Here is a 12,486-nt window from a genome sequence, read left to right on the forward strand (position 1 = left end):
TGCTACCTCACATATCTAGAAAGGGAAATTATTCTTAATAGTTTTATTACCAAAGCAATGTTACTTTTTATTTAATTGAAGAAATTTTATATAACCTAAAAAATGAAAATCTCCCATGTATCACTCAGTTTCATTGCCCAGACATAATCAATCTTAACAGGTCTTTCCAGGCCTATGAAATATGAATATATTATATGAATATAAGTATATGTCTCCATATACTCATATTAAATAATTTTTTTTACAAGGAGGGCATTAGATACTATATATTGTATAACTTTATTTTTTCACTCAATAATAACTCAAGGGTATTCTTCCATGTCAACACACTGAGAGATGTATAATAAAGTGGTTAAGAGTATAGGTAGCTAGATCCATACAACCTGGCGTCTGATCTGGTCTGGGCCCCCTATTCTCTAGATCTTTTCCTGTGAGCAAGTTAGTTAACCACTCTGTACCAGTGTTTCCTCATATATGAAATAGGAATGCTAATAATAACACTAATCTCTTAGAATCCACAGTAGGATTAATCGACTTTAAGTTTGAAAGCGCTTAGGGTAGTTACTGGTACTTAGTAATTTCTTGGTAACTGCTTATCAAGTAAATACCTCATTACTTTAGATGGCTATGTAGTATTTCACAGAATTGATAAGCAGTTTATTTAACCATTGCTCTGTTGACAGATCCTTGGCTTGTCTTAAATTTGTTACTATTACAAATAATTATATTGTTAGCATCTTTGTCCATATGTACTTGAACATTCGTGTGAAGATTTTTGTAATATAGATTCATTCCTAGAAGCTGAATGACTAAATCATAATGCACAGTTGACTCTTGAACGACACAGATTTGGATTGTATGGGTCCACATATACGTGGATATTTTTCAATAATAAGTTGTACAATACTACATGGTTGGACGTTGGTTAAACCCGCAGATGCAGAGGAATGGCGGCTACAGAGGGCCAACTATAAGTTATTCTTGGATTAACCCTGCATTGTTCAAGGGTCAATTGTATATTATTTCAAAAGTTTGATGGGCATCATTGAGTTGTGCCAGATTTTGCTCTTTCTAATATTATAAAAGAGTGTTTTCTGAATACTGGAAAGTGTTTAAGTTGACTGATAGTTATCTATCTTTCGCTATAATACTTTTGGTAATAAAGAATTCAGTATCTTACAGGAGAGATTTCCCTATTTGTGGTCAGTTTGAATTGTTAGAAAAAATGCTTACAAAACACTATGGGCAATGTTTCACACACTATGACTGTTCTGTGTAGAATTTTATGTTTTATGTTATATTATGTTATGTTATTTATTTTTTGACCACACGGCGTGGCTTGTGGTATCTTAGCTCCCCAACCAGGGATTGAACCCGGGCCCTCTACAGTGAGACTGCGGAGTGTTAACAGTGGACCGCCAGGGACTTCACCTGTGTAGAATTTTAAATTAGTTTAGTTCCACAAATATTTTCATCATGCTTACTCAATGATGTACTAAATATTGGAGGGTAGATAGTTAAAAGTGAGTAAGACAGGGTCCTGTTCTCAAAAACAGCCTCAATGTAGTAGGGGAGAAAGATGTTTAAAACGTATTTTATAATGCTTTAATCCATCTTGTAATATAATTATATACAAAATATAGAAGACGTACCAAGAAGGGAGACATTAATTTTGCAGTTTTAGTGATAATAGGAATGCTTCACAGAAAAGGCAATAACTTGTTTGGAGTTATGTTGAATAATGAGAGTTGTTAATCTACCAAGACAGAAATTGTATTCAAGGCAAAGAGAACTGAATGTGTAAGAGTGTGATGATAAAACAGTGTGTAAATTTCCTTATGTCATTAAATTGATTTTATCTTAGATTGGTAAATCAGTCATTTTCCATTTCTACATTATGGATTGCACATTGCCCCTGTAGGTTAAAAATGCCATGTTAGCAAGAGCCAAAGGAATCATCTTGTACTCAGATCCAGCTGACTACTCTGCCCCTGGGGTACAGTCATACCCAAAAGGATGGAGCCTTCCTGGAACTGCAGCCCAGAGAGGGAATGTGTTAAACTTGAATGGTGCTGGTGACCCGCTCACTCCAGGCTATCCAGCTAAAGGTAATAGATAAGCCTGTTATGGTCCACTCATTTTTGCAAAAATATTACTTGCCCTTATAGAAGGCATAAAAGCAAGCAGGCATCTATAGAATAACATTAAAACTGTGTGCAATTATATTTTGGATTGCTATTGCTAGGAATTCAAAAGCATTTCCCTTTTATTTCAGTTTTAAATTTTCATGAAGTGTGGACATGGAGAGGGGAAGGGGTCAGTTCAATTCTCTCTCTAACTTTAGTAGAGGTTCAGAAACACAGATTCTTATGTCCAAAGTAATATTACTCTTACCAAACCAGAACTTAGGGTTTCTGAATTGTCTAATGATTTTATTCTTCTGTAGGTCACATATTTCTATTTTTTAAATACAATGGGTTTTTTGTGTTATTTAATATATGAAATGTGAAAAGTTTTGACATCTGCATAACCATATCCACGAACAAGATAATGAACATATCATTACCCAAAAAAGTTTCCTCTCATCTTTTTGTAAAGCCTTCCTCTCAACCCTACCCCCTCCCTGCCAATCCCTAGGAAATCATTGATTTGCTTTCTGTCAGTATAGTTATTTTGAGATTCACTTATATAGATGTCTGTGTCAGTATTTCATTTCTTTTTTTTTTCTCAATGGTATTCCATTGAATGGATACTCTACAGTTTGTTTATTCATTTAATTTTTATTGGAAATTTGGATTGCTTTAAGTTTTGGAGATATTACACATAAAGTTGCTATGAACAGTTGTATGCAAGTCTTTATATGTACATATGTTTTTATTTCTCTTGAGTAAATACATAGAAATGGCACGGCTGGATAATATGATAGATGATTTTCAAATTGTTTTCCAAATTGGTTGTACCATTTTATATTGCAGCAGCAGTGTATGAGTGTTCCAGCTGCTACACTGTTGTCAACACTTAGTATGGTCAATCTTGTTAACTTTACGTTCTAATAGATATGTACATCCTCCAAGTTACAATTCTTTTTCAAAGTTTTGGTTGCTATTCTAGGTCCTTCCCATGTGAATTTTAGAACCAACTTATCAATTTCTACCAAAAAGTCTCCTGGGAGGTTGATTTGAGATTGAATTAAACCTATAGATCAGTTTGAGCAGAATTGACATTTTAAAAATATTGAATCTTCTGATCCATGAATATGGCACAACTCTCCATTTACTTAGGTATTCTTTACTTTCTCTCAGCATGTTTGTAGTTTCACTGTACAGACCATGCATGTCTATTTTCACATTTATCCATAATAGTTTCAAAGTTTTATGCTGTTTTAAATTACATTTTAAATTTCAATTTCCAGTTGGTCATTGCTAGTAAATAGAAATGTTATTTTATTTTTAGAAGAAATATATTGATCTTGTATTATGAAAACTTGTTAAGCTAATTCATTCTACTAGGTTTTTGTGGATTCTATCAGAGTTTTTGCATAGATGATCATGTCATCAGCAGATAAAGACAGTTTTATTTCTTTGTTTCTAATCTGGGTACCTTTTCTTTTCTTTTCTTATTGTAGCATCTAGTACCTCTAGAACATTGCTGAAAAAACCTGTTAGAGCAGATATCCTTGCCATGTCCCTGCCCCAAAGACTGTCCTAGTCTTTCTCTGTTAAGTATGATAGTAGCTGTATATTTTTTATAGATTCTTTTTATCAGATTGAGGAAGTTCACTTCTAAAGTGCTACGAGTTTTTATTTTTTGTTGTTGTTTTTTGTTTTTGTTTTTGTGGTACGTGGGCCTCTCACTGCTGTGGCCTCTCCCATTGCAGAGCACAGGCTCCGGATGCGCAGGCCCAGTGGCCATGGCTCACGGGCCCAGCCGCTCCGCAGCATGTGGGATCCTCCCGGACCAGGGCATGAACCTGTGTCCCCTGCATCGGCAGGCGGACTCTCTACCACTGCGCCACCAGGGAAGCCCAGTACTACGAGCTTTTATCTTAGCACATTTATCTCATTTCACTAGCAATATGTATTGGATTTTGTCAAGTGCTTTTTAAAATTTTTTTTATCTTTGGCTGTGTTGGGTCTTCGTTGCTATGCATGAGCTTTCTCTAGTTGTGGCGAGGTGGGGTTACTCTTCCTTGTGGTGTATGGGCTTCTCATTGCAGTGGCTTCTCTTGTTGCGGAGCATGGGCTGTAGGCATGCAGGCTTCAGTAGTTGTGGCTCTCGGGCTCTAGAGCACAAGATCAGTAGTTGTGGCACACGGGCTTAGTTGCTCTGTGGCATGTGGGATCTTCCTGGGCCAGGGCTTGAACCCACATCCCCTGCATTGGCAGGTGGGTTCTTAACCACTGTGCCACCAGGGAAGCCCCTTGTCAAATGCTTTTACTGCATCTGTTGAAATGATCTTAAGCTGTTCATATTTATGTTTTTTCAATTACACAGATTGATTTTTTTTGCCCATGCTGCACAGCTTGCAGGATGTTCTGCGACCAGGTATTGAACCTGGGCCATGGCAGTGAAAGCCCAGAATCCTAACCACTAAGTTACCAGGGGACTCCCCAGATTGATTTTTGAATGTTAAACCACAACATCCTGGGACAGTCTCTATTTGGTCACAATGTATTATTCTTTTTATAATGTTGGTATATTATTGGATTTTTGCTAAAATTTTGTTAAGAATCTGTCTTTAGTAATAAGGGATATTGTTTATCCCTTATTGCTATCAATTTATTTCCTTGTAATATCTCTGTCTCATTTTGGTAATAGTAGCGTTGGTTTCATGGAATGAGTTAAGAACTATTTCATCTTCTTCATTTTTCTGCAAGTGTTTATATAGAATGGGTTTGATTTTTGTCTGTGAATGTTTGTAGAATCCTTCAGTGAATCCATATGGGCCTGGTGTTTTTTTCGTAGGAATGTTTTTAACTACAAATTCAATTTCTTTAATAGATATATGGCTCTTTAGGTTATCTATTTATTCTTGAGTGAGATTTGGTAGTTTGTGTTGTTTAAGAATTTTGTCCATTTCATCTAAGTTATCAAATTTATGGGTTTAGAGTTGTTCATAATACGTTCTCTCTCTTTCTCTTTCTCTTTCTCTCTCTCTTTTCTGCAGGTACGGGAGTGCTATTCTCGTCTTTATTCCTGATATTAGCAAGTTATATCTTTTTTCTTCTTCTCCTGATTTGTCTTGCTAGAGATTTATCAATTTTATTAATCCTCTCAGAGAATCAGCTTTGGATTTCATTGATAATCTCCATAATTTTTCTGTTTCCTATTTCTTAGATTTCTGCTCTGATGTTTAGTATATCCTTTCTCCTGCTTATTTTTGCTTTATTTGCTCTTCTTTTTTACTTTCTTAAGTGGAATCTGATGTCACTTGTTTGAAACCTCCCTTTTTTCTTCTTCTTTTTAAAAAATATTTATTTATTTATTTATTTGGCTGCTCTGGGTCTTAGTTGCAGCATGCAGGATCTTCGTTGTGGCATATGGGATCTAGTTCCCTGACAGGGATCAAACCTGGGCCCACTGCATTGGGAGCTCGGAGTCTTAACTACTGGACTACCAGGGAAGTCCTGAAACCTCCCTTTTTTCTAAGATAGTGGTAATAATGCTCTAGAGAACTCTATTTTGGCTGAAAGCCGAAGTCCCAATTAGGATTTAAGCCTGACAATACTTTTCATCTTCCTTTAAGGAGAATATTGTTACTGTTTGAGTAAGAACCTTATCACTTATTCACAATATCTCATAAATACCCTTTAATTTTTTTTTTTACAATTCTTTCTAGTTTCAGAATCTGGGATGCATTTTCCAGGTATCTGGTTAACTGAAGCTTCTTTAAGAAGGATTTGAGATATCCTTGAGGAAATAAAATATTCTTGTAAAATTCAAGAGAATTATATGAAATGTCAAAACAAGTTGGGGAGTCTGTAATCCCTATAACTGATTTTACATTAAAGTGTAAATGATTTAATTTCTTACTGTCAAATTAAATAGACCATATTAGATAAACCAATAATTGACTTTTGGGGAACTTTAAATTTTGAATATAATTTCAAACATATAGCTAATCTGCAATAGTAATAAAATAAATTCCTTTATACCCCTTGCTCAGATTCTTCAATCGTTTTCCTCTTATGCAATTGATTTTTGCAGAGTACACCTTCAGACTTGATGTTGAAGAAGGAGTGGGAATCCCTCAAATCCCTGTACATCCCATTGGATATAATGATGCAGAAATATTATTACGGTATAGTTTTCTAGCTGGATTTGAGAATAAGATCATTTACACTAGTATGCCCATTTTCTCTTCTAAAATGAATAAGTTTTGTATCAGAATGACTCCTGAAATTGGAAAAACAGACCACATCTTTTTTTTTCCATAAGAGAAGAGCAGTCAGTTTAATGACTAAGAAATAATAAGAAAACATTACTTTGTTTGCTACAAATGAAAGTCTCAGAAGCAAAACTATGTCCAAAGATAAAAATACTGATTTGAGATTTTTCAAGTAGTTAGATTTTCTTAGATCTTCATTTGATATTTGTATTTGACCTGCATTTTAAAAGTGTGGTAATGTCCACCACTTACCAGATGTGTGAACTTATACCAGTTACTCAGTCTTTCTCTGACTCAGTTTCCTTCTCTGTAAAATGAAGACAGAAATAGTTTCTTCCTGACAGAGTTATTATGAGAAGTAGATGAGATCATGTATATAAAGTGTCTATAATATGATATTCAATTAATGTTTGTTATTATTGTATTGTATAACTGTGTTGCTTTTCAAATCACCTAACTTCTATTTTTGTTTAATGTATGTACCAATACAATTTGATCATTGCTTTGTGAGTGGCTACTATGTAATCAGCAGCTTTTCTACAAATTTCTTCTCTTTAACACAGTCATGAATTTCACATGTTCAGGATTTCTTGGACCTAATACTTCCCTATGTAAATAATTAAAGTCAAAAGTAGAAAGGCTGATGCTTCCCATTTCCCCTCACTATCTTGGTTGGTTTTTTTCTCCTTAGCTCTTTTTGTTTTTTTTCCCATGCTGTGGGGCTTGCAGGATTTTAGTTCCCCGACCTGGGACTGAACCCAGGCCCAGGCAGTGAAAGTGCCGAGTCCTAACCACTGGACTGCCAGGGAATTCCTCTCCTTGGCTCTTATCAGTAATATATTAAACATTTTCCTTATTTATCTCAGTTATGGCTCTCTCACTAGAATGTAAGCTCCACAAGGCAAGGAAATTTTACAGTACCTGGCACTTAATAAATCCTCAATATATACTTGTTAAATGAATGAGTGAAATATCTCATCACCACATTTTATGATTTCTTCTAAGAAATTGTGATGCTCAGCATTTATCTGTCATTTTTGTGTTCTCTTGACAGCTATTTGGGAGGAACTACTCCACCAGATGAGAGCTGGAAGGGAAGTCTTAAGGTGAATTATAATATCGGGCCTGGCTTCATAGGGCACGATTCTTTCAGGTAATTTTATGTTACTTTAGTATCCTAGAGAAGGTTTACATGTTTAATGGAAAAAGTCAAGATAAATATTCTGCCAGATATATTTTGCTTATCTTCTTTTTCTCATTTTTCATAATGAATAATTATTTTATATTGCTTAAGAATTACTTATGGAATGATGTAGTAAATTCTTCTTGCAACAGTGATATCACAACATTTGTTTTGTAAATCTCAAAAATTACATTTGAGTTATAGGTTTAATATTTTAACTTCCCTCTTCACCTAACCTTTTTAAGTTTTTCAGATAACTGTCAAAACGCTATGCATGTGAAGCACTAGGTTAACTTGAGGGAAGGAGTAAAAGAGAAGAGAGAAAGGAGCCAACATTTGTTGATCACTTCCTGTGTGGGTGGGTTAGATGAGTTAAAATGGGTAAGCAAGTAACTACTGTAAGGCTCAATACACTTAGCATTTTGGGTATTATTGTTATTAACCCATGAGAGCACTTCGAGCAGTGATCACAGAATATGTGTTCATTGAGCTTAATTCTACAGAAAAAATAAGTTTTCCACTGTATCAAGATAGGCAGGAAATGCTAGAGGCAGAGAACAGCTTATACAGAGTTACAGAACATCATGACATGATCAGAACTTTAAGTACTTTGATTTGCTTGAAATGTAGAGAGGAAGGAAAACTTAACACTGATAAATCAGAGAAAACAGAGCTGTTTTTATTAAGCTAAAATGATTAAATCAGTCTTGTTTGCTAACAATTTACTTTAACAATGTGAAATTTTATTCTTAGAATGTTTTTTAATTTCTGTAAGTTTTTTTTTATTTCTGAACTTTTAAAGTATTAGAAGTTCAATTTTATTTTATGAGGATTTTAGAAATATTTTTATATAAGTGCTTATTTATCTCTATCTCTCAATTAGAATGGAGTTCTTTTAATATAAAAGACTTTATTGTCTAATTATTAATACTCTCTAGAGGCACACAATGAAAGATATAGGCCTTTCTGATTTATAAACAGAAACATACAAACAGAGAAATCAATAAACATATAGCTTCAGTCACAGTTCAAGAGTAAACTCAGAAACAGAACATTTACTTGGTCAAGATATCAAAAAACTGTTCACCTTCACCATGGGCACAAAATCCTATTTGATTTTAACTAAAAATGGGCAGATACACAAATTTTTTTAAAAATTGCTAAAAACAAGACTATGTATGTAATTTCTCACCCAAAAGAGATCTTGATAATCTATGGATCCATTTACAGAGATTACCAAATGACAAGGCATGAAACCTTAAATTCTTAAACATTGCTACCACAAATAGGGAATAACTTACCTACTGTAAGCAAACTAGAAACATAAACAAAGCACAGAATCAGTAGAAAAAAATTAAGTTATAGATACAGAGTTTCAGCAAAGTTAAGATTATATTGCTGCTTGGGATTTATATCTGAGAGCCAAAAGAAGACATGTCTGTTTTTAAGCTGCCCATTCTTGGTTCTTCAAGCAGAGTCCATGTACATCTCAGTGGGACTTCCAAAAATGATAAAGGATTTTTTTTAAGTAAAACCATAATTCTCATACAAATATAAATTGAACATGTATAAAAATTTTATTTAATGCATTAAGTAATAAGGGGACCAGAAAGGAGTTAAAACTACTTTGAAGGAGAATTCAAAGATGATACAAAAAAATGAGCTCCTTAGGAATGCTGAAATGAGTGTGCTTAATAGCTGAAAAACTGATTTCTTCCACATTGGGGGAGGGAAGTCAATTGAACGTTCACTAGAGAAATTGTGCATTTCAGTGGGCATGAATTATTTGTATTACTACATTACTACAAGTTAAGTTCTGTCACTACAGAGTTGTAAAATAGTCTAGTCAAAGATAATGATAGGCAGAGGTAACTCTCATGGTTGAGCTAAGGTTGTTCTCAGTTTTTCCATACAGGAGTATATTCATTCAATTCACAATTATTTACTGAACATATACTATACCCCTGGTACCATTCTGGGTACTGGGGATTCAGCAGTGTACAAAACAGGCAAAAATCCCTGCCCTGTGGAGCCTACATTCTGAAGTTTAGTTTATTTGGAACATGATGAGTTTGAGGTGATAACAGGACAAACAAATACAGTTGACCCTCAAACAACACAGGGGTTAGGGGCACCAGCCCCCCGCCTGTCAAAAATCTGCATATTACTTTACAGTTAGCCCTCCATATCTGAGGTTTCACATCTGTGTATCCAAACAGCTGCGGATCATGTAGTATTGTAGTGCATATTTAGTAAAAAATATCCACGTGTAAGGACACTTATGCAGTTCAAACCCATGATGTTCAAGGGTCAACTGTAGATAATTCTTTTTTTTTCTTTGTGCATAATCTCTATTTCAAATATTTGTTAAAATACCATTAGGTTAGATCAAGAACAAAGACAAGGGCAAAGACCATCCCCTGCAGAAACTTAAGAACTACGTACAGAACTTTAAGGAATAGAGGACAACACTTTAGCTGAAACCTGCCTGCTGACCAGAGAAGGGTGTTCTGAATGGACTCAGCAAAGAAAAGGAAATCAGGCTGTTACCAAGTCTAAGCTCTACTGCTCGCTGTACGATCAGCCAATAATTGAGAGATGAGCTGCTGGGGCAAGGAATAACTACTTTATTCAGAAAGCCAACAGACCAAGAAGATGGCGTGCCCCAAAGAACCATCTTGCCTGAGTTAGAATTCAGGCTCCTTTCATACTAAAAGGGGAGGGAGTAAAGTCAAACATTTCTTGGTTCCTGTCAGCCTGCAGAGGGGATGTGTTAATTTCTTCCTCCCTGCAGTCATTCACTGGTGGACCTGGTCAGGTTGTTTCCTTTGAGCTTAAAAAAAGGTACTTTAGTTGTTTTTTTGTTTTTTTTTTTTTTTGTTTTTGTTTTGTGGTACGCGGGCCTCTCACTGTTGTGGTCTCTCCTGTCGCGGAGCACAGGCTCCGAACGCGCAGGCTCAGCGGCCATGACTCACGGGCCCAGCCGCTCCGCGGCATGTGGGATCTTCCTGGACCAGGGCACGAACCCGTGTCCCCTGCATTGGCAGGCGGACTCAACCACTGCACCACCAGGGAAGCCCAAGGTATTTTAACTTAATGTTCATTACCTGGGAAGCAGGGTTCCCAGAGCTGGGCCATTATCTATAATTTAAGCTTATAGGCAACATCCCCTAATGAATAACTTGTAATAAAGTACAAGAAGTTCTTCTCTATTACAAGGCAGGGAAGGAAATGTGCCCGTGTGAATCAAACTTCAATTGCCATCAGGGCAAGTCGTGTAATGGTCACAGATGGGAGGCACTGTGTTTGGAAGGTTCAGATACAGCACAGGGGTTCTATGTGTTTTTACGGCTACACCCCTGGCTGAGGTGCCTTTAGGTCATTGTCACTCAAATCCCTGGCCAGGGCTTCCCTGGTGGTGCAGTGGTTGAGAGTCCGCCTGCCGATGTAGGGGACACGGGTTCGTGCCCCGGTACGGGAAGATCCCACATGCCGTGGAGCGGCTGGGCCTGTGAGCCATGGCCTCTGAGCCTGCACGTCCGGAGCCTGTGCTCCGCAATGGGAGAGGCCACGACAGTGAGAGGCCCGCGTACCGCAAAAAAAAAAAAAAAAAAAAAAAAAAAATTCCTGGCCAGCCAAACTCCCACAGCAAAGAGTCCCAAACTGAGGATCAAATTCCTCTGGAAGTCATTCCTATTGGTGGTGAAGCAGTAGACGCCCCAAAGCCAATCTCCCAAGTTGTCCGGAATTTCAGAATTTCGGGAACTTTATTTGCTGAGCCCACATCGTTCACACCAACCCCACTGGAAGCCATAGCAGCACCTCTCTAGATATTTCTTTTAGGTACTTCTGGAGTCAATGATACTAAAAACCAGGAAGATATAAGGATTAAAGATGTAGATGAGCTTCTTTGAGGATCTGAACAGATAGCCAGTTTATTTTCATGTTTAGATTAAAATAGATTTTTTTCCTCATTCCTCATTGTTACAGTATCCTTTACTTAATTTTCTTCATTTAATGACAACATCAATGAAGCTGGCTTTCTTACTAATAGATCTTAGGCTCATATACTTAGAAACACATGCTAAAGAGTATTTTTGCTATTAATTTTTATCATTCAGTAGTAAAAATAAATCTTTTACTTACTGTCGTAAAATGCAAGACAACACCCATTGATTAGTTTTCCCCCAAAGGCACTTTTAGTTGGATACTGCACATGAATTACATATGCATTCAGAAGCACAGTGTACTTTTAGGGGGAGAAAAACCAGAATTTGCACTTAACAATATACAGGATTTGACTTGTTTGTTCTTCCATTCAGAAATGAAGTACTAAGTAGGTTTCCTGCCCACCTCCTGTTAAGCCCACCATAGATTAAAAACTTTTGTTCCTTTGTGAAAAAGAGGCTCAACACTTTCCCATGTCATTTTGGATTTATAAAATGTGAATGGCATTTTTTTCTGACTTTCTGAGCTTGATTGTACTTTCCCGTGAATTCTAATTTGGTGAATTATAATTGATGAATGAATATTTAAAAGGCAGGCCCAAATCAGAATCAACAGTGATGACCTGGAAAAGTTTCATTGTATAGTTGTCTTGTACATTTTAGCAGGTGCTTCTCAAATTGCCATTTAACAATAGAATTTATCATGTTTCTTATAGGCAGCATTCAGTCAGCTCTTTAACAATGTACTGATAGACTATTTCAATAATCTTGGGAAATGTTACTGAATAGCAGGAATTAATATAAATATAAAACACATTAAAAATAAGCTTCTTTGACCTTTAATAGATAATGGGCTGTCTCCCTTATTTTTGTAATTGTATAGAGTGTATTTAAAAATTTTAGAATGAATACCCAAGACATGTTTAATAATAGAATATTTTGAACTTTAAATAAATATCAACAGTAGA

At 35.9% G+C, this 12,486-nt stretch overlaps 1 protein-coding gene across 2 annotated transcripts in view; it reads left to right on the plus strand.

The window, feature by feature from the left end:
• The window catches only part of NAALAD2 (N-acetylated alpha-linked acidic dipeptidase 2), a 51,723-nt gene that overhangs the window by 15,060 nt on the left and 24,177 nt on the right, over positions 1–12,486 (plus strand). For both annotated transcript variants that reach the window (XM_081239509.1, XM_081239510.1), the window contains 3 exons: positions 1,922–2,108; positions 6,208–6,301; positions 7,443–7,541. In XM_081239509.1, the coding sequence (XP_081095635.1) occupies positions 1,922–2,108; positions 6,208–6,301; positions 7,443–7,541 (380 nt within the window). The remainder of the gene's footprint in view (positions 1–1,921; positions 2,109–6,207; positions 6,302–7,442; positions 7,542–12,486) is intronic.

Source organism: Mesoplodon bidens (genome assembly GCF_964165515.1).
Source record: "Mesoplodon bidens genome assembly, chromosome: 7".
NCBI classification, from domain to species: domain Eukaryota; kingdom Metazoa; phylum Chordata; class Mammalia; order Artiodactyla; family Ziphiidae; genus Mesoplodon; species Mesoplodon bidens.